This window comes from Balearica regulorum, chromosome 1 (genome assembly GCF_011004875.1).
Source record: "Balearica regulorum gibbericeps isolate bBalReg1 chromosome 1, bBalReg1.pri, whole genome shotgun sequence".
Taxonomy (NCBI): Eukaryota; Metazoa; Chordata; class Aves; order Gruiformes; family Gruidae; genus Balearica; species Balearica regulorum.
Genome location: NC_046184.1, coordinates 62,293,074 through 62,314,783, shown reverse-complemented (window position 1 = coordinate 62,314,783; position 21,710 = coordinate 62,293,074). Strand labels below are relative to the sequence as shown.

The following is a 21,710-nucleotide window of genomic DNA, read 5'->3' as shown; positions in this document are numbered from 1 at the left end:
GATGTGTGGTATAGTTCTACCTTGTGCTTCCATGAGTGCATTTGGTACGCTGTCTGAAGAGTATTATGTTCTGTTCAATATCCTGTATTTCTTGAAATGTTTTTCCAAATCATCTTGTTTCCATGTTGTCAAAGAAAAATGCAAAGTTGTTTTACAGCATTACTCCCTTAAACTGTTGTACCTGTGTCCCTTTTGGTAATGAGACGATTATGGCAATTTTATATGGTATGTTGCTTGTAACATACTGTAATGATGCTACCAAGAGACATTGTCTTGGCTGTTCTTCAGTATGATTAATTTATCACAGAATGGTTGAGGTTGGAAGGGACCTCTCGAGGTCATCTTGTCCAACCCCCCTTCTCAAGCATGGCCATCTAGTGCCAGTTGCTCAGGACCATGTCCAGATGGCTTTCAAATGTCTCCAAGGATAGAGACTCCATAACCTCCTTGAGCAACCTGTGCCACTGCTCACCACCCTCACAGTAAAAGTGTTTCCTGATGTTCAGAGGGAACCTCTTGTGTTTCTTTGAGTTTGTGCCCATTGCCTCTGGTCCTGCCACTGGGCACCTTAAAGAGCCTGGTTCCATCTTCTTTGCACCCTCCCTTCAGATTTTTGTATATATTGATGAGATCTTCCCTGAGCATTCTCTTTTCCAGCCTAAACAGACCCAGCTCTCTCAGCCTTTACTCTTATGTGAGATATTCCTGTCCCTTAATCATCTTTGTGGATGATTCACTGGACTTTGTTGGACACTCTCCAGTATGTTAGTGTGTATCCATTGTACTGAGGAGCTCAGCACTGTACATAGTACTCAGATGTGGTCTCACCAGTGCCGAGTAGTGTTCACTACAATGACAGGCTCTTTTTTAGAAAAAAGGTTGAAGTTTTGGAGAAAAATGTTGAGGTAATGAATATTTCATTGGATTTTTAAAACAAATGATAGACTGAGACTGTTCTACTGCTTTCCCATACCCTGTGTACCAAATCATAAGTAGTTATTGTTTCTTGTATTTTTGTGTTGCTTAACGGCTGGAGTTTCTGCTACTTAAATCTTGAGGGATCCTCCCTAGGTTATCAATAGGTCTTTCTCTTCTCCCTCCCACCCCCCTTCTCTATAGTATTATAGAGGGGTGGAAGGGGAAGCAAGAATGCAGTGTGTGGGTTTTGTTTGGTTTTTTTAACCAAGACTGTGCTAAATTTTCCACCTTGTTTTAATTACCACTGTAGTGGATAGTGCTGACTTTAGAATGCAATAGTTTGCTGCTTGGATTAGTACAACTTTTACTTTGTCTGTTTCAGGATCTTATTACTGCAACTACTAACTGTTCTATTGACCCATATGTACTGTAGCTCTCCAGTTCTCCTTAAGCAGCATACCTCTACTGTCTTTGACCCTGGTTCTTTTTCTGCTTGACATCACCACCCTACTCTCCACAAAAAAAAAGGTGTTCAGTCCCAAACAATTACACATGCAAGGTAAACTGGCATTTCTCTAAGCTTGGTATATTGGCCTGTAAGTTCACTGGCTTTGCTTCTAGCAGATTACAATATAACAACTATCAAATGCTTAGGTTTGTACACTTGTGCTTACATGAACCAGTTTCTAAATCTGTGCACAGCACTGTAAACATTCAGTGGAATGGGAAACTTATTCAAAATGCTACTTTATACTACTTTAATGTGCTTTATGTACTGCAGTTTGGGAACTTCTCTCTTGTATGAGAGCATCTACAAGCAACTAAGGCTCAGTAGAACCAGAGGTGACAAGACTGCAGAATCGTGCAACTCAAGGGCAATGCCTGACAACAATAATGCAGTCTAGGAGTATGTCTGGAAGTAATAGAACCAGAGACAACACTTGGGTGGTGGTGAAGTACAGCAGTCTTGAACATGCATATTTCAAAAATGGTTAGTGACCATTTGTTTGGGGAAGGCAGGAGAGAACATGATATTGCTGAAATACACATCACTTTCTGGTTTTTAAAACTATTTTCTGTCAAAATAGAAGCTGCTTTGCTATGTAGTTAGCCCTAGAAATCTTGCAATACCTACAAAATACTGAAAAATGGTGTCTCTAGGCATGAAATCTTGCTTCTGGATTTCAGACATTCTAAAATCAGAGTCCAAGGAAACTTAACATACTGCAGTACCAAGAAGTGAAGATGCTTTATAGTTCTTTATTGTTTCTATACCTATGAAACACAATGCATGCAATGTCTATCATAGAATGAAAGTATGGAACTTTTTCAACTTTCTTAAGCTATTGGCCAGTTAGCATATACTTACTGCAAAACACCACATTCTTTTTTAAATTATTTTTGAAACCAGATGCTTGACAAATTGACTGTGTAATAGAATACACTGTCACAGTGAGCATCTGATCATGAAGATTAATATCTGGAGTGGAATTTTATTTGGATTGAAAATGTTTTTGCAGCACTAATGTAAACTTTGCTAATCTCTGCAGGTACTTGGTCTGGTGAGGAAAGGTTTTGATTTGTTAGATACCATATTGAAGTCGTACTTTAACTTGGTACTCCTAGAGGATTTTGTTTCAAAACAAAGTGGGAAAACAACGTATTTTTTCCCCCTCTAACCTACTGCTGTTTTGATCTATTTAAATTGGGTTAAATTGCTTAATTTTTTGAGGGGCTGAAATGGCATATGTTTTCTGAAAAAACACTTGTTTTCCATTTTAATATTCTGGTAATCTGTAGAATAGCATGCAAGTTCATAGCACTGTAATCCATGCACAAATTAGAGGGCAAAAAAGTGCTCTGAAAGTAATATGAATGAGTACTCTTCACTCCTAGTTCTTTGTCTATGCAATATCAAACTAGTTGACTTCCAGGACTTTGGAATTGTATATTTAATCAGATCTATTGGGAAAGTTGTGCTAAATATGCTAGAACCATAAGGAGGGATCCTTTGGGCTGGAACAACTTAGAATCATAGAATGGTTTCAGTTGGAAGGGACCTCAATGATCATCTAGTTCCAACCCCCCTCCTACAGGCAGGGACACCCTCCACTAGACCATGTTGCCCAAAGCCTCACCTAACCTGGTCTTAAACACTTCCAGGGATGGGGCATCCACAACCTCCCTGGGCAGCCTGTTCCACTGCCTCACCACTCTAACAGTAAAGAATTTCTTTCTAACATCTAATCTACATTGACCCTCCTTCAGCTTGAACCCATTACCCCTTGTCCTGTCACTACACTCCCTCATAAACAGTCCCTCACCACCTTTCCTGTAGGTCCCCTTCAGGTACTGGTAAGCCGCAATTAGATCTCCCCGGAGCCTTCTCTTCTCCAGGCTGAACAACCCCAACTCTCTCAGCCTGTCCTCATAGGAGAGGTGCTCCATCCCTCTGATCAGCTTCGTGGCCCTCCTCTGGACTCACTCCAACAGCTCGTTGTCTCTCCTGTCCTGGGGCCCCCAGAGCTGGATGCAGTACTCCAGGTGGGGTCTCACAAGAGCGGAGTAGAGCGGCAGGATCACCTCCCTCGACCTGCTGGTCACGCCTCTTTTGATGCAGCCCAGGACACGGTTGGCTTTCTGGGCTGCAAGCGCACACTGTTGGCTCATGTTGAGCTTCTCATGAATCACTACCCCCAAGTCCTTCTCCTCAGGGCTGCTTTCAATCCATTCTTGCCCAGCCTATAGTCGTGCTTGGGATTGCACTGACCCACGTGCAGGACCTTGCACTTGGCCTTGCTGAACTTCATGTGGTTTGCATGGGCCCTTCTCTCAAGGTCCCTCTGGATGGCATCCCTTCCCTCCAGCATGTTGACAACACTGCACAGCTTGGTGGTGTCGGCAAACTTGCTGAGGGTGCATTCGATCCCACTGTCCATGTCGCCGACAAAGATGTTAAACAGTGCTGGTCCTAGAACCGACCCCTGAGGAACGCCACTCGTCACTGTTCTCCACTTGGACGTTGAGCCGTTGACCACAACTCTTTGAGTGCAACCAGCCAGCCAATTCCTTATGCACCGAGTGATCCATCCATCGAATTCATGTCTCTCCAATTTAGAGACAAGGATGTCATGTGGGACAGTGTCAAATGCCTTGTACAAGTCCAGGTAGGTGACATCTGTTGCTCTTCCCTTGTCCACCAACACTGTAACCCCATCATAGAAGTCCACCAAATTTGTCAGGCACGATTTGCCCTTAGTGAAGCTGTGTTGGCTGTCACCAATCACCTCCTTATTTTCCATGTGCCTAATCATAGTCTCCAGGAGGGTCTGCTCCATAATCTTGCCAGGCACAGGGGTGAGACTGACCGCCCTGTAGTTCCCTGGGTCTTCCTTTATTCCCTTCTTGAAAATGGGGGTTATGTTTTCCAGTCAGTGGGAATTTTGCCGGACTTAAATTATTAGAGTTGCTCCTAACCTGTTTTTATTTAATTTTGTATTTAGTTGCTAGTGGTGCTTATGGATAATTATTTTATCTAGATTAAAGTTTCTTAATGTGGAAATGTCATGAAATAAAATAACTCCTATCTAGTCCAAAGATTTTATCAGCAGTTATCAACATAGCAAAGCAATGCTTGTCACTCAGTCGCAGGGCATTTATGGGGCTCCATTTTAGGGCCAGTTCTTTTTATCACTTTCATAAATGACTTGGATGTAGGACTAGAAGGTGTCGTGAGGAAGTTTGCAGGTGACACCAAATTGGGAGGAGCTGTTGATTCCATCGAGGGTGGAGAGGCCTTGCGGAGAGAACTGGGCAATCACCAACTGCATGAGGTTTAACAAGGGCAAGTACTGGATTCTGCACCTGGGAAGGGGCAACCCTGCCTACACATACAGACTGGGCGATGAGATGCTGGAGACCAGCCATGCTGAAAGGGACTTGAGGGTCTTGGTCAACAGCAAGTTGAACATGAGTCAACAGTGTGCCCAGGCTGCTAGGAAGGCCAACCGTATCCTGAGGTGCATCAAGCACAGCATTGCTAGCCAGTCTAGGGAAGTGATTGTCCCACTCTACACTGCGCTGGTGTGGCCTCACCTCGAGTACTGCATGCAGTTTTGGGCGCCATAGTACAAAAAGGACACAAAACTATTGGAGAGTGTCCAAAGGAGGGCAACACAGATGGTGAAGAGTCTAGAGGGGAAGACATGTGAAGAGAAGCTGAAGTCCCTTGGTTTGTCCAGCCTAGAGAAGAGGAGACTGACGGGAGACCTCATCACAGCTTACAACTTCCTCACGAGCGGGAGCGATGGAGCAGGCACTGATCTCCTCCCTCTGGTGACCAGTGATAGAACCCGAGGGAACGGAATGAAGCTGCGATGGGGGAGGTTTAGGTTGGATATTAGGAAAAGGTTCTTCACTGAGAGGGTGGTCGGGCACTGGAACAGGCTCCCCAGGGAAGTGGTCACAGCACCGAGCTTGACTGAGTTCAAGAACCGTCTGGATAATGCACTCGGTCATATGCTCTGATTCGGCTGGTCCTGTGTGGAGCCAGGAGTTGTACTTGATGATCCTTATGGGTCCCTTCCAACTCAGGATATCTTATGTTACATAATGAATTACATGACCATTAATGTTGGGAGTTTTTGCTGCTATATGCTGGGGAATGGTTTAGATGCTAGTACTATGAACTCTGTTTCTTTGGTGGAAACTGGAAAACTTGCTACAGTTGCAAAAATTACTTCTTGCATGTATTCTGAGGTCTAACTCAAATAGAAAGACATCAGCTGAAAAGGCTTAACAGCATGAAGTGGCACTGGTATGTAGGTCAAAGAGCAGAGTGTGGATAACGAGTCTAGTTGTGAAAGAGGAGAGGATAAGAAGAAGTTGCAGGTTTCAGGGGAAAGAGGAAGTGGTGGTGAGGAAGTTGACATTGGGAGGATGTAGAGTATGGTAGTATGGAAAGCTCTGCAATAAACATGGCTGTGAGAAAACCAAAGTTGTGATGGACATTGGGTAAGACACCAAGATTTGGGAGCAAGGTGAAAACAGATGCAGAATATAATGATATGGGTATGTAGGGAGATTAGCAACTCCTAGCTAGAATTTTGGAAAGGCAGAGAACAGTACAGGAGTGAAAGTCCAGGGTCAAGAGATGAAAAACAGGTTAACAAGTAATTAGTGAATAACAGACCAAAATCTGAATTACAGAGGCCAGAAATATGTATGTAATCCTGCATCCCAAACCCTGTGTTTTGTCTCTGTTACCTTAGCTCAATCTAATTAGTAGCAGAATTCTCTAGTACTATTTTCACTTATATAAGTAGCATCTTAATGCAATTCTTTCTTCATGTGCATAGTTTGGCTTATAGGGATTGAAACGGATTTTCTGGTTTCTTCAGTGCTGCCGTCTTTAACCATTGACAATACACTCATCTTTATTGGCAGCTGCAAGACAGGCTCAGATTTCTTGCAGTTTCTTATATCCCTACACTGAACTGGAAAACTTAATTAGAATGTCTGATGCTCAGTAAGCTGATCCACTACCCCCCGCTAACTGAATCATTTGGTTTAAAAACCAGTACTTCACTGAAAGTAAAAAAGACAATGACAAGAATGAAACAAATAGGATTGTGTACTGTACCTAATTATTTATTTCTCAGAGCGCAGCAATAACTGCTCTTTCCTCTAGCTTCTTCCTGATACAACTGGATGGTAACTGGCTTGCCTCCTACTTCCTTCAGTAACACATCATTTCGTTTGTGACTCAAATAATGGGCCTCTGTCACTTATTTGGCTTGTAATTAAATTTCTGTGAATTCCAGCTCTACTATCTGTTCCTATCTGCTGTCATGCTTTCAGTTTTTTGTTTGCCATTTGTGCCCTGCTACCATACTTGTAAACCTCCAACCATGCCAGATTTGGCAACAACTTCGGTTCTTTAGTTACTTCTGCTTCATAAATGAGATTACATGTAGCATTAGAGACTACGTACAGTTTCTCTAATTCTTAGACTCTTCTGTTCTCCCATGTAGAGATAACTTTTCTTAAAGTTTATTCAATTTTTCTTTTAGTTTAGAACTGCACAACAAAACTGAGAGCTTATTGCCTTATAATTAAGTGTTCACTCATCTATGAAGTGCTTAGGCATGATTACTTAATACAACCCTACATAGAAATGTAGTAATAACAGGTGTCTCCACTTTGATGTAAATTCTTTAAAAAATATGATTAATATGTAAATTGAACATGATTTTAGTCATACCTGTTGATACATTTTCTGTGTCTGTCCACCAAACGTCAACAGCCACTACTCTAAGTTTTGGAAAGACGAAAGGGACTGCTTGCTGTGATACAAGCCTCTTAAGTTTGTGATAAATTTGAATTTTCTTTTTTTGCCTAGAATAGGAAAAGGTTCTTCGGTTGCTAATAGAATGCTGTTAGTTATTTGTTGTCATTTACCCACTTTATCTGCTCTTTTAAATTAACTCTCTGTTAATGTCTATTAACTCGGCTAATTTTCTGACAAGCTGTAATTCTTTTCCTTTTTGGAGGTTGGGGAGATGGCAGAGGGACACATGGAGCGTAATATAATAATTTTGACAGGGAGAGTGAGCCAGAAGCTGGGTATAAGATTGTAGCCTATGCTGTATATTAATGTTAGTTACAGTACTAGTAACAGATAGGTGTGCATTGCTTTAATGTATTTGTTAGATGTATGTAGCACCACTATGAATGTTATGCTAAAATACAACTCTACTAACCCAGGGGGAAAAAGCTCATTTTTTTGGATGCACAATATATTTTCCTGGATTACTGCTTGAAGCAAGGTAATAGAGCGATATTTACTGTCTTTGAGATGTAAATGCCTGCCATGCTGAAAACTATTTCTGCAGTGACATAACTTTATGTAAGCATTAGTCCTGCAACAGTCAGTACGTCTTTATGAGTTAAGTTCAATATACATACCTGGTATTTTAATGATCAGGAGCAAATACTGTATATAGCAAAACTCAACTGTAAAGCCAAAGCACTGGAAGAAGTTCAACTATAAGTAAGACTTTGTTTATTATGAAATTAAATATTTATATTATAATGGTTTTTAAAATATATATACCTATATATATGCAGCATGGTTTATTTTTAAAGCTATCCTGAATATAAAACATAATATTTTTGCTTTTTTTTCTGTTTTACTAGCACTGTGGAGATTTCACAGTATCACTTAGTGATGTGTTGGAAACTTGGAAATATTTTTTACATGACAAACTGGGACTATCATATGAAAACATGAAAGAACCTAAAAATTATGCTGATCTAAAAAAAGCCTATGATGCCTTCTTAGCAAGAAATAATGTATTAGATCTAATAGACATATGTCAGAAGTGCTATGGTCTTGGACTTGTATCTGAAGATGAAAGCATAGCTCCTGTAAGTATTTTGTTCGTTTGATCTGTGATATTGTTTTGACTTTTTTTTTATTCCAGTTATGGATGTATGACACTTCTAAATATACACTGGAGCTCTGAATTACTCAGAAGTTACTTTGCTGTTCTGTTGGGCAAGCAGATGAGTTTAAATTACCAAATCTTTTAAAGAGATTTTAAATTAACTCAAATTATTTCTCTCTGTTGTCCTGCTGGATGGGTGGGTCCCACAGCTCTTCTAGGACTATATCAGTCTACCAGAAATGGAACTGAAAAATGAACTATATTGATTTGATAAGACAGGAACAAAGCTTAGTGATTAACACATGCCATGGAGTTTTGGTTCTATGTTGATAAGCAGTCAAAATATTTTTAATGGTTATCATACTATGCTCTTAAAAGCAAAAACTTCCCTATACTACATGCAGTTCCATGTTAGATTTTTCCAGAAACCAGAAGAGGTTCCACTTCAGTCACTCAATCAAGCAGCTCTGTTGCAGTTTATTGCAGCTCACATGTTTTTATGACACTGCATGTGAGGCCATGAGACTAGAGAAATATAAGAAATATATGTAATTTATATATTATATATATAAGTAGCAATTAAAATAAGTTCAAAATACAAGCATTCCATGTGATTTTATTTGATTCTGTGCTTTCTAGAGCATGGAAAGGTCAAAAGACAAAAGATATTGATAATGGGGAAAAAAAAAAAATGTTAGATTTAGATGCACATACTTCCAGCTTCTAATGAAAATTAGAGAGTAGTTAGTAGGCAGTAAAAGCAGGCAATTGTCTCAGCATTGCAGATTTAAACAAATTACTGTTTATTTCATCTTCTGAATTTGATGTATGTTTAATTAGATTGTCATTCTAATATGAGGAAGCTATATCAGTAACAATGTTAGTTGAACTGAGGTATATTATGAACATATCATGAATTACTAGTTACAGCATGATTAAAACTGTTTACCTTCCAAACCTAGTAAGAACAAAAAAATTTTCTCCATGAAAAAGTGATCAAATATTGGAACAGGTTGCCTAGAGAGGATGTAAAATCTCATGTTTGGAGATATTAAAAACTTGGCTCAGCTTATCACTGAGCAACGTGGTCAAACTGGTCCTGCTTCAAGCGTGGGTTTGTACTAGATCTCTATAGGTACCTTTTAACCCAAATTATTGTATGATTCTGACAAGTATGCTTGTAACCAGCTTGCCTACATCCTTAAAGATTCAGAGAACCTACACTCAAACACTTATGTGATGATTAGGCACAAAAGAGATTATAAGGAGAACTGAAGTTCAGGAAGGGCATGGCAGCTGTGAATTTAAAAAATTTTTTTTCCTTCCTGTTTTCATGGGGAAGATAGAGAACTTGGGTGGTTGGGTAAATGAGCTCTTCCTAAACATGGTATAACAAATGTTTTCCAAAACATAAGCAGGTGCTTTTAGTGCAAGTGTATTATATAACTGTTTGAGATCTTTTCTAAGTTAGTTTGAATCTCACACGTAACTTCTTTACTAAAACAGTTGTACTTTTAAAGACTAAAACCAAAAATAGGTTGTAAAGACTGCTTTAACGTCAGAACACTAGCAAACTGGCAGAGACATAGTTTCACCAGGTTTTAATACTACTTTTGCTTTTTAGTCATCTTAATATTTAAGTTTATTCTAATCTTTTTATTAAAGGTTCAACTGTTGGAATTTATTTCTGGCATAATGAATGTACAAGAAAATAGTGGTTTTGTTCTTTCAACTCCTACACCAGTCAGCAGACAGGGCCAGGAGAATGTGAAGGTAATAATTTTTGTTTCTTTTGTAATTTTCTGCATATATTGAAAACTTAAGATGAAATATAACATAGTTTCCTTTTCCGATTATTGGTATTAAAATGTTGCTGGTTTAAAAAAAACAGAACGTGTATCACTTGAATATATTGTAGGTGTCTATATGGGTCTAAGTGCAGAAACATATTCTGGAAGACAATCCTTTTATGGCAGGCACTCGATGTAGACTTAATCTGCCTTGAAACACCAGAGAATAAATTTTTCTACAAGTACACCATCATTAAAACATTGTCTTGACTAAGAATTAAATTATTTGCCCAATGCTGCAAAGTGAAGTGGTAGGTGAAGTAAATTTCTTTGATTTCATTTCGTTAGCTTGTACTCCATTATGTACAGAAGAAACCTGAATAGCCTTTGCAGTGTTAGCTGTTGCAAAGCAAACAAGATTTGTCTGTCCCTGTAGAGGACTTCAGAACTTTCTGGGAATACTGGATTCTTTCCTTTTACCCTTTCAACCCCTAAAACAAGAATCTCAGAATACTATATAATGATGCTTGAAATGCTGGAGCTTTAGTAATTTCCAAACTTGCTTTTCTCATGGTAAGTAGCAATTTCAATTCAATATTTGGGTACAGCTCAAAATATTTCTGAACAACAAAATATTTTCTGAACTAAAGTTCTCCCCTAAATAGCACTTCTACCACTAACATAATGGCTTTCTTGCTGCTCTGACTTATGTAGTAAAAAATATTCCTTGCTCTTTTTTCCTTCTCTTAAATCTATCTTTTCAGACTGTCATACATACACGTTTGGGTGTTTTTACTGCCTATATTTTTGTTAGAATCATAGAATCATAGAATGGTTTGGGTTGGAAGGGACCTCAAAGATCATCTAGTTCCAACCCCCCTGCCATGGGCAGGGACACCCTCCACTAGACCATGTTGCCCAAAGCCCCATCCAACCTGGCCTTAAACACTTCCAGGGATGGGGCCTCCACAACTTCTCTGGGCAACCTGTTCCAGTGCCTCACCACTCCAACAGTAAAGAATTTCTTTCTAACATCTAATCTAAATCAACCCTCCTTCAGCTATGTTGTATACATCCTGTTGAATAAGAAGAAATTCCATAGCAAATATAGGTTTTCTCATTATCTTTCCTTTTGTTAATGACCTTTATGTGTCTTTGTTTTCTTTGCTTGTAACAAAACTATAAATTCTTCAGTTTGGGGATTGTTTTTCTTACAGGGTCCAGAACAGTGCTGCAATATAAGCAATTACAACATTATGTTTTGGTTATGTGGGTAGTGCTGGGTCACAATTTATGACCAAACTCAATCAGTAGAGTTTCTGTGATAGAAATCCCCTGGGACCTAAGGGATCACTGAATCTGGCATGGAGCTGGAGAGTTGTTTAAAATCTTAGCCTATTTGAAGTTAATGACAAATCCTTATATGGTTTAATGGTGCTAGTATTTTGCCTTGGGATAGAAAAGGAATATCTGTGAAAAGGTTTCTAAGTAGAAATTGATAGCCGATTTTAATAGCTAAAGATCCAATCCTCATATTTGGTGAACATTCAACTACAGTATACGTAATTTTAACACATTAATCCATGCTTGCTTTGGTCAGCAAGGTCAGCTTGCTTCCGTCAGAAACCCCATACATGAAGTAGCATTTTGAAATTACGCAAGGTGAAATTCTTATTTTTCCAAAAATCATATCAGTACATATCTAATTAGCTTTAAAAAAACCCAAAACCATAATTTAGCAGCACGATGACCAATTTATGTGATGTTTTCTTATGTAGGTGACAATCCTGGCAAAGAAGTGTGTGTGTTCATATTTAAGCCTGTTGGTGAATTCTAAGGATGATTTGGCATTGGCTCATATTCTAAATGTTCCTGACAGAGGACTTGGTAGAGAAGCCTTCACTAACCTAAAGCATGCTTCACAGAAGAAAAAAATGTCCATTTTCCTGGTATGTGTGTTAAATAAAACTTGCTGTAGATCACAGGCAATGAAATAGATCTATAAACATAAAATGTTTCTTTAATCTTATATGCAAAACCACCATTTGCAAGCCAAGTCAAATGCCACCATAAACATAGTTTCTAGGTTAAAAAGACGCATCAGAAATTCTATGTGAGGAAATGGGTGCTTCTTGGTCATGAGATCTAAAGATGCACAGAAAAATAATTGTGTGCCTGTGTACCTCTAGAGCTCTAAATGATGATATTGTAAAAACAGGCATCAAAACTGTTCATCCCAAACAGCGACTGAAATCCTGAAAAAGTTTAAATATCACAAAGCAGCATTAACGTTAACAAAACCAAGCCACTAACAATGCATTACAATGTGTTTCAGTTTTAAAGTGCTGTAAGTATTTTGGTTAAACAGTAAACCAGCATTTTTCTGTGTGTTGGTTAAATCTGAGACATCTGGAACCTAAAGTATTTCTGTATACCAATTGATTTTCTTAGAGCAACCTAGTGACAAAACCCTGCCTTTGACATGTACACTAGAACAGAGGCCAAAATTTGAAAGGGCAGTATTGCAGTTTTTTCAGCTTTGACTCAGAATTTGGGGAGCGTAGTGCTTTACAGTCATTTGCAGCTTGATCAGTCCTGAAATACTCTTCAAGATGTAATTGATATGGGATATTTCTGCTCATTTTATTCTCAAAGGCACAGGGCTGGGGAAAAAACCAAACACTTTGAGACAGTGGTATACTCTTTCCTCAATGCCCTTGTATAGGAATATAAAAAGCTACAACATCAATATGCAGGGCTCCCAGAAGCTTGTTGCTAAAGAATCTAATTTGGTATGTGAGGTGCATTTATACTTAGTGTAGTTATAGTCAGCACAGAGCCATCTCAAAAATAGTTGGAATAAGATGAGTAAGAATTCTTTCTCCAAAGAACCACTGTAGTCCCTCATATTCAAAATAAACAAATTTTGCATGCACAGTGGCTTCAGCGCAGACAACAGCAGACCAAGGAAAAACAGTATGGGTATGTAACAGTCACTGAAGCAGCTGCATTCTCAGATTTTTATGGTTGAATAAATATGGAAAATTTGTGAAATCTCAGTTCCAGGATTAATTATTTTAGCTTCTAATGCTCTGTTAACATTGTATAAAAAAAGTATGTGTTTGGACTGGATTTATTACCTCTTCTTCACAGTTGCCAGAGGGGAAACTTCTCTACCGTGTAAAGAAGTCGTCTTTTCTGGCATCTGCGTCTTGTAGAAATCCTGCAAAGCCATAATATTTTCCATTGGGAAGGCAAGGTCCTATGAACTGTACTTGATCCACAGGAAATCTTTAGCACAAAGGCAGGAATACTGGCAGGTTTACTTTCTTTGCTAGAGTAATTCCAGTTGTACTCTTTCCAGTCCTAAGAGCCTTATGATTTAGCTGTATAGTCTGAAATTAAAATTTGTATGTAGAATTAGTATTACTGCATCTGTGTCAAGTGTATTGGATTGTTATCTTTGCTTTCACCTTTCTGGAGAACTGCTAAGCTTTTTATTCTGACTGTTGCCTTAAAATTTGAGGGGTTGTCCTCTGAGGCGTACTGCTTTTAGGACATCTCCTGTTTTCAGTGTCTTTTATAGCATATAAAAATATATGGGAACTTTCAGAATTGGATACAGAAGATGTAACTGTCATAATTTTTCAGAAATGTTGAGTATACATTATTTTTATTCGCACCTCTGAAAATAAATATACTGCTGAAGTCAACATTTACATGCTTATGTTAAAATTGTTCTTGGGTCATAGAACACTCTCTGAATATAAGAGTGTTTTTTTGTGAGGTCAGCATGAGCATTTAAACAGCAGCAACAACAAAAAAAATTATATACCTTGTGTTAATAAAGTTTTTTCTAAGCTGTCAAAAGACCAATGCAAATCAAATTAGCTGGGTAATTTTTGCTTTGGCTTGTGAGTTTTTAATACTGCTGCACTATTTGATATTGAACTTGCAAATATTTACAGTGAGATGTAAAAGCTTGCCATTAAGAGCTATTCTATTAATTTCAGTTAGCTTATTTCTGCTATCAACCAGCTGTTATACACTGTTTGCAAATATGTAGGAGAAGCTCACTTCAACATGTATACCTTTTGTGTATGTCTAGTTTAATATTTCTGAATATTTCTCCTAATAGATGGCAACATCTTTTATCCGAACTGTAGAACTTGGAGGAAGAGGCTGTGCATCTTCATTATTTGATCCTTTAAGAGTCCATGTAAAGGGGCTTTCAGACTTCATTAATTTTATTGACAAGCTGCAAGAAATTATTGGTGAAATCTTAAATCCAAGGTAATAAAATTTCTCTTATATTTTTGTGTTGTTGAGCACTTTTTTCCTTCTTGTGCATGTGTCTTGAGGAGGAGGAATGAAAGAAAATCTAGTAATTTACTTATGTAATATTTCAGAATAAATGTTTACAACTTAAACCTTATTAGCAAATACAACTATTTGAAAAACAATTGGGGTAACTTTATAGATTTTTGAGGTTATTCTTTGTATTAAATTTTTACCAAATCAATGTAAGTGTGGCTATTTGGTTAGTTCCCTAGTTGCAAATGAAAAAATCCAAAAATCTCAGTCTTGTGGGTCTGGTAAGTACATTAACTGATATGTGCTTTACTCTTTACTCGTTAATTACTTCCTTGTTGTAATTCCATTGTATATAACCTTATATAAAGGAGTCTTTTTATTGTTGTTGACAAATTATGACATTGGTTATTTAGCCTTTCTTTTCTCTAACTACATAAGCAAAGCATAAGAATTATTTCTTAGGAAGGCTCTGGTGAAGTCACTGATTTTGAATGTTTTTTGGAGACCTGAAGTTAGTCTTTTGGGCAGGCTTATAAATGTGAGATTATCAGGGAGAAGTGTAAGCGTAGCACAGGAATTTGAATTTGTAAGTACTTTGGCATTAGTACAAAGAGAAGAACAATTTTCTTAAGCTTTATAGAAGTTAGTAATTTTTTTCATTTATAATCAGTAATTTTTCTATACAAATTTTCAGCAAATCAACTATAATAGTTCTGTCCTTGATATTAAAGAATCTTTTTTTAGTTTGAATTGGCTCTAATTCACACAATTAAAAACAATTTTTTAAGCATACCATAACCATTATTTAAATTACTGTTCAGATTGCATCAAAGCTGGAAGTGGGAAGTATTTCTGAAGTTGTTTTGCAGTTTGTTTTACTTTTTAATTCTGCTTCATTGTTCTTTCATTTCAACATCCTGGATGCCAGACACATGCTATCTGTGCTGGTAATTAAAGAAAACTTTTGACTCCACATATAATGTATGCTTTTGTCTTTAAATCATATCTGGCACTGTACATTGATAAAAATGAGAAATGGAAAATCATTTGTGTGCATGAACTTACTTTTTAGGGTGGAAAGACCACTTTTTGAGGTATGTACAATTCCGCAAAGTGTAACATAAAATGATAATCTTGTTAATTACCCTTCTCTAAGGCATGTGAGAAGAATCAGTTGGCTGTCTTTGAAAGAATCTTCATTAGTGTGCTGAAGTTCTCAAATATTATAGGACTAGTATACCACTTAAAAACTGTAAGGTTCACAACATTGGTGAACAGAAAGATATTTAAGTGTTTGGTAAGCCATATGAGTGAGGACTGTCTGCATGCCCTGCGTGCGATGTGGCAGTTGTGAATTCCAGAAGATACAGTTTTACAGAAGAAATTTCTCTAGTTCTGTAATTACTGCAATCTAAAGAGCAGAGGAAAAAAAAAAGCAACAATGCAGCAAAAGTTTCATTTGCTTAGTCTTTAGAAGCCTGCTGAGAAACCTAAAGGCAAACCGGACAACTTAGCTGCAGTGGTGGTGTTTCTCTGATGTAGAGATTAGCTAAGCTGCAAAAATGGAGACTTGGTATTTGCTATACCACAGGAAAAATGCAGTATTTTTGGTTGTTTACTTAATTATTAGAGGTCTGTTATTTCAGTTTCATCTTGATACAGTGAAGACCTAATGAAACTTGGACTTGCACATGCACAAAATATGAAGTAGCCAAATAAATGAGAGGCCATTGTGGAACACATGTTGAAAAGAGGCTTTCTTCATCTGCCTGAGTCAAGTTCCTTTGCATTGGAAACCTAGAAACCTAATTGAAGATGTTGGACAGTGATGGGATGTGCTTAAGAATATTTTGAACATAGTAGGAGATATGGTGCAACCAAGTATCTGCTAACCTATGGAGAATAACAAAAATGTGTGTCATCTCCAAGTCATTCAGCTAAGAAAGTGAACAGTAGATGAGTTGAGGGAAGGGAAAGCTGTCAGAGTGGAAATTTAATGAAGCTATCATGATTTGATTCAAATATGGCACAAAGTGTAAGCAGACCTGATAGCAGGAGAAATTGAAAGCTATAATGAACTTTGGTAGTTTCAAGGCATATTCAATGAGCAGAAGGAACATTCTTACAAATCTCTAGAATTTTGAAATAGTTCAGGTTTGCCTCTCCTCATTCTCCAGATGTCTAAGATTAGAACAAATCACTAATCTTTCAAGAATCAGTAGCATGAACATTCCTTAAAGTTTGGGGATACTGTAAAACTCATAACCCCAAAACTATTTACAGATTCTGTACATGAGAGACTTGGACAATATTTATGTGGTCGATAGCTTGGATGGTCTACTTTTTGTGCCTGTTTCTTGACAAGAAACATACTAATATTATATTTGTCAGTGAAATGGGTGGTTACTATACACCAAGGATCGGGAAACTTTTCTGTTGGTATAAATGAAAAAGTGCAGTACTAATCCATTATTCTCTTTTAGGCCAGACAATAATGCTTCTTGCATCCTGAAAGAACTTCTGGAATTACTTTTTTCAAGTTTGTGAAAGATGTGTATGACTTAAAACTGAATGATGGAAAGGCATTTGTCTTATTGGTTGCTGCAATTGTTGGTTGATATAGATATATGTGTGTATATATACATATATATATTTAAGTGTCCCCACTGATTTTGTAGAGTAGCAAAGTTGGTAGATGGGTGTAAATTTTCTTCTTTAATTGGGCCCTAACTTTGGTGTAAACACTGACCACTAGGTGACACTGTTGCACAGCTCACATTAGTAGCTGTTTAAAGTTAGCTGGATTGTTTCATTCAGCGCATTTGAGTGAGTGTGATGCTTTGGAATGGGTCTTCAGGTTCGTGAGCAGTCTTCTACAGTCAATTGTAGAAGTTATAGAGCTTCACTTGATCATGCAGATGGATTAGTGCATTGAGCTTTCCCTTGACAGGGAAAATGCTATTTCTGATGTGTTGCTTTTGTGAAGCTGTGATTGCATTTGTATATGGAGTAGTATTTTGGGAGAGAAAGCATATGAGACTTTATCTGGCCTTGTGTTGAATGTCTGAGTTACTTGGATAATGTTCATGCAGCTCTGTTTTGTGTTCTAAGGTTGCTGGAAAGTTGTGCAAGTGTCTGCAAAACATTGTCTATAGGACTCTTTCAACTTAGGATCATAGAATAATTCAGCTTGGAAGAAACATCAGGAAGTTTTTGGTTCAACACCCTGCTCAAAGCAGGGTCAATTATGGGGTCAGCCTAGGTTAATTTATCCAGTCAAGCTTTGAAAACCTTGAAGGATGGAGACTGCGCAATCTCCCTCTTGGTAACTTGTTCCACTGCCTGAGTGTCCTCATGGTGAGAAATTTTTTTTTCTTTATATTGAGTTGGGACCTCTCTTGTTTCAATTTATGTCTGTTGTCTCTTTTCCACTAACTGCTAACATGAGGAGCATGGCTGCATCTTCTTGTGTGTATTGCAAAGCTGTTAGTAGATCCCCCTGAAGCCTTTTCTCCAGACTGAACAAGCAGTTCCCTTAGCTGCTTCTCACAGGGCATGTCTCCCTGACCATGTTGGCAGCCCTCTACTGAACTTGCTTCAGTTTATCAGTGTCTTTCCTGGACTGGGGGCCCAAAATTGGATGCAGTATTCTAAATTTGGTCCAACCAGTGCTGATTAGAAAGGGATAATCACATTCCTCAGACTACTGGCTATGCTACTGTTGATGCAGCCAGGGATACTGTTGGCCTTCTTTGCTGCCAAGGCATACTCCTGACTCACAGCTTGCTGAACATGAACCAAGACTCCCAGGTTCTTTTACACAGAGCTGCTCCACAGCCTGTATCATTGCAAGGGGTTATCTCTTTCCAAGACTTCCCATGTCCTGTTGAATTTCATATGGTTCCTGTCAGCCCATTCCTCCCATCTGTTTAGATATCCCTGCAAGGTGACTCTGCCCTCAAGCATATTGACTGTTCTGTGCAATTTGGTGTCATCTGTAAACTTGATGAGCATGTATTTTTATCACTGAGTTACTGCCAAAGATATTTAAAAGAAAAAAAACAGGTTCCAGGAGAGGCCCTTATGGTATTGTTACTGGCCTCCAGGTACAGTACAACATGTTTACTACCTTTTGACCCTGATCATCCAACCAGTTTTTAACTCATCTAGTTGTCCATCCATCCAGACTGTAACATCCAAGCTTGTATGTTGAAAGTGTTTTCTGACAGTGTTGAAAGCCTTGCTACAATAAAGATAAATGGCATCCACCATTCTCCCCTGATCTGCAATGCCAGTTGTTTTATTATAAGAGAGAAACGGATTGGTCAGATGTAACTTATACTTGATAAATCCACGCTTACAGTTACCAGCCACCACCTAAGCCTTCACATGCCCAGATATGTTTTCCTGGAGGAGTGTTTACATTATTTTCTCAGGGAACAAAGTGAGGTGGCTGAACCTGTGGTTCCCCAAACTGTCCTTTTGGTTTCTTTTGCAAACATTTGCTTTTCTCCATTTGTCAGGGACCTCTCTTGATCACTATAACCTTTCAAAGATGGTATAGAGTGGTCTTACAAGGGCATCAGCCAGTTCTATTAGTGCTCTTGGATGCAGCCCATTTGGTTCTATGGATTTATATGGGTTTAGTTCTGTCAAGTAAACCCTGACTTGATCCTTATCCACTGCTGGTAGTTCTCATCTGAAAACTTTCTCTAATCAGAGGCCTGGGATATCATATTGGTGAATGAGGCAAAGAAGGCATTGAGTACCTCAGTTTTATCTGTGTCCACTGTTGCAAAATCTCCTGCCTTTCAGCAAAGGTCCTTCATTTTCTTTGTTCAGCCTTTTAATACAAAAGCAGCAGGTGAAGCTGCTTTGACATTTCTTGCAAGTCTCAACTTAAAGCTGAGCTTTGACTTTCCTGAAAACATCCCTAAATGCCTGAGCAACACTTCCAGATTATTTCAGGATGGCTTCACCATCATGTGTAAAGCCTTTTTGTATTGAATCTCTGTCATCAGTTCACTGTTTAGCCAAGTTGTCTACTGATGTCTACATGTTTTCCTGAGTATTGTGATGGACTGTTCTTGTGCTTGTAATATGCTGCTGTTAATAATGTGTCAGCTTTCCTGAGCTCCTTTGCCATGTAGAACTTCCTCACGTGGGATTTCATGTACCAGTTCACTTAATAAGCTCAAATCTGCTATTCTGAAGTCACAGTCTATACTCTGCTACTTGCTTTCCTCGCTTCCCTAAGATCTTGAACTCCACTACTTCATGATTGCTACAGCTGACATTGATTTTTATTTTTATTTTACTTTTTTCTCTACATCCCTGAATAGTTCTTCCTTGTTAGTGAATGGCAGACCCAGCTATGTGTAATCCTGTGTGTATCCCTTAACACTTATCCCACCATTTCTTGGTAATTCCAATGAAGTTGTAGTTCTGTAACCACAAGGAGCTTGTATTCAGAATACGTTTTATTGTGTTTTACTGGATAAATATCTTTACACTGGTTTAGAGTATTTGTAATGTGCTGTTTCTCAGTAAAATACAGAGAACTTAAACACTCTAACCTTAGTTGCTCAACTCATAGCATGGTTGAAATGAAGAATGTTTTGGTGTTTAAATATTTACAGTGAAAGTTACTGATTATATAGAATGACCCAAACTAAGAATATATTAGCATTTTACCATCTTAACAGAGATTGTGCTTGTGACTTAATTAAAAATGTTCTCGTGTTTTGAAGAAATAGAGAAATATCAGAAAGGCTTATGTAAGAAAGTAATTATTTTATAAGGACAAAAAATTATGTTTAAACCAGACTCTTAAAAAAATTTTCCCTGAAAACGTTGCCACTTCAAATACTAATGTGCGTTAATATAATTTTGAGGTAAATTATCTGCTTTACACATGCATTTAACTTTATAATGGAAATACTGATATATTTTAATCTGATTGTCTTAATTTATACTTAATGTTGAAAATGTTTAAAATATATTTAGAAGTAAATAATTTTTAAAATAAACTTAATTGTGGTTTAAATTGGATTTGCAAGAAAATAGAAAGTTTTGGTTGAAAAAGCTGATCTTTTAAGGGCAAGTCTTACTGAAGACGTCACAGTTAAAGTATGGTATCTGAAGTGCTCCAATTGTACAAAACTGCATTTAATTAAATTGTGATTTCTGTAATTTACTGTCGCTTTCCTTAACTTCCTAATTTAGGCTGGTGCTGGAGAATACCCTGACCATTATGTCCTAAATATGGAAATTCAAGTATATAAGTAAATTCAAGTCCCTTAATTAAAAAGAAGACATGGAGCCTGTGGCTCAATGGCACTTTGATATCAGTGCTGGATTGAGAAATCTTATCCTTATGCCATCATACAGATATCAAACTACTAGTTCATCTGTTTCCATGGCTCCTATTTAATCCAGATTTGAGAAGCAGTCTGCTTCTTCCCTGCCCATAATTCCAATCCTGATAACTTTCAGTGAATTGCAGGAAAGTGATTATGTCTAGAGGGAACTATGAAGTTGGACACTTTATGGTGGAGCAATGGAACTGTAGCACAGAATGCATATAGCTGCTCGTCAAGAATCTTATTCTGAGAAGAATATTTGTTTAGTTTTATAGTTGCTTCATCACAGGACTTGAGTCACATTGCTCGGTATGGAGAATATCCAAAATTAATCTTGGTGAGAGCAGACTCTGATGGAACACCAGCTTTGTCTCTTGCAGAAAGTTCTCAGGAAGGTACCAGATCTTTTTAGATGGTGGCACTTCCTGAGGAAGAGTCACTTTTAGTGTGGTGGAAGAAAATAGAAATTTTTGGCAATATAGCAAAAGCAGCAGGAGCAGCACAGAAAAATACTTAGCAACAGGGTTCTTTTTTGCTGTGCTTTTATTATGGATCTAATAAACTGAAAAATTCCGAAGGGCCTAAGGTAGGGTCTTCACCTAATATTTAGTTCTATGTGGTTTAAAAAATTAGAGTAATAATGCATGTGTCCATGGTTTGATGTGAAATTGAGTATTATGAGTGTTTTGATATAGTTACTTTTTTCTTTTCTAGATATATTTAAAATCTAGATAAGCTGACTGGTACAATTTTATTGCAGAATTTGAAATATAAATTAACATGAAATACTAATTTTTTAAAATTTATGCAAATAACATAATTAGAAAAAACATTGGGTTTGCTTTAAAGGCACAGTTACTGCTCTGTTAAGAGCATTT

At 37.8% G+C, this 21,710-nt stretch overlaps 1 protein-coding gene across 4 annotated transcripts in view; it reads left to right on the top strand.

Annotated features, from left to right (window-relative positions):
• The window catches only part of PARPBP (PARP1 binding protein), a 54,760-nt gene that overhangs the window by 3,560 nt on the left and 29,490 nt on the right, over positions 1–21,710 (top strand). For all 4 annotated transcript variants that reach the window (XM_075754796.1, XM_075754775.1, XM_075754786.1 and 1 more), the window contains exons 3-6: positions 8,116–8,346; positions 10,032–10,139; positions 11,935–12,105; positions 14,295–14,449. In XM_075754796.1, coding sequence (XP_075610911.1) covers positions 8,116–8,346; positions 10,032–10,139; positions 11,935–12,105; positions 14,295–14,449 — 665 coding nt within the window. The remainder of the gene's footprint in view (positions 1–8,115; positions 8,347–10,031; positions 10,140–11,934; positions 12,106–14,294; positions 14,450–21,710) is intronic.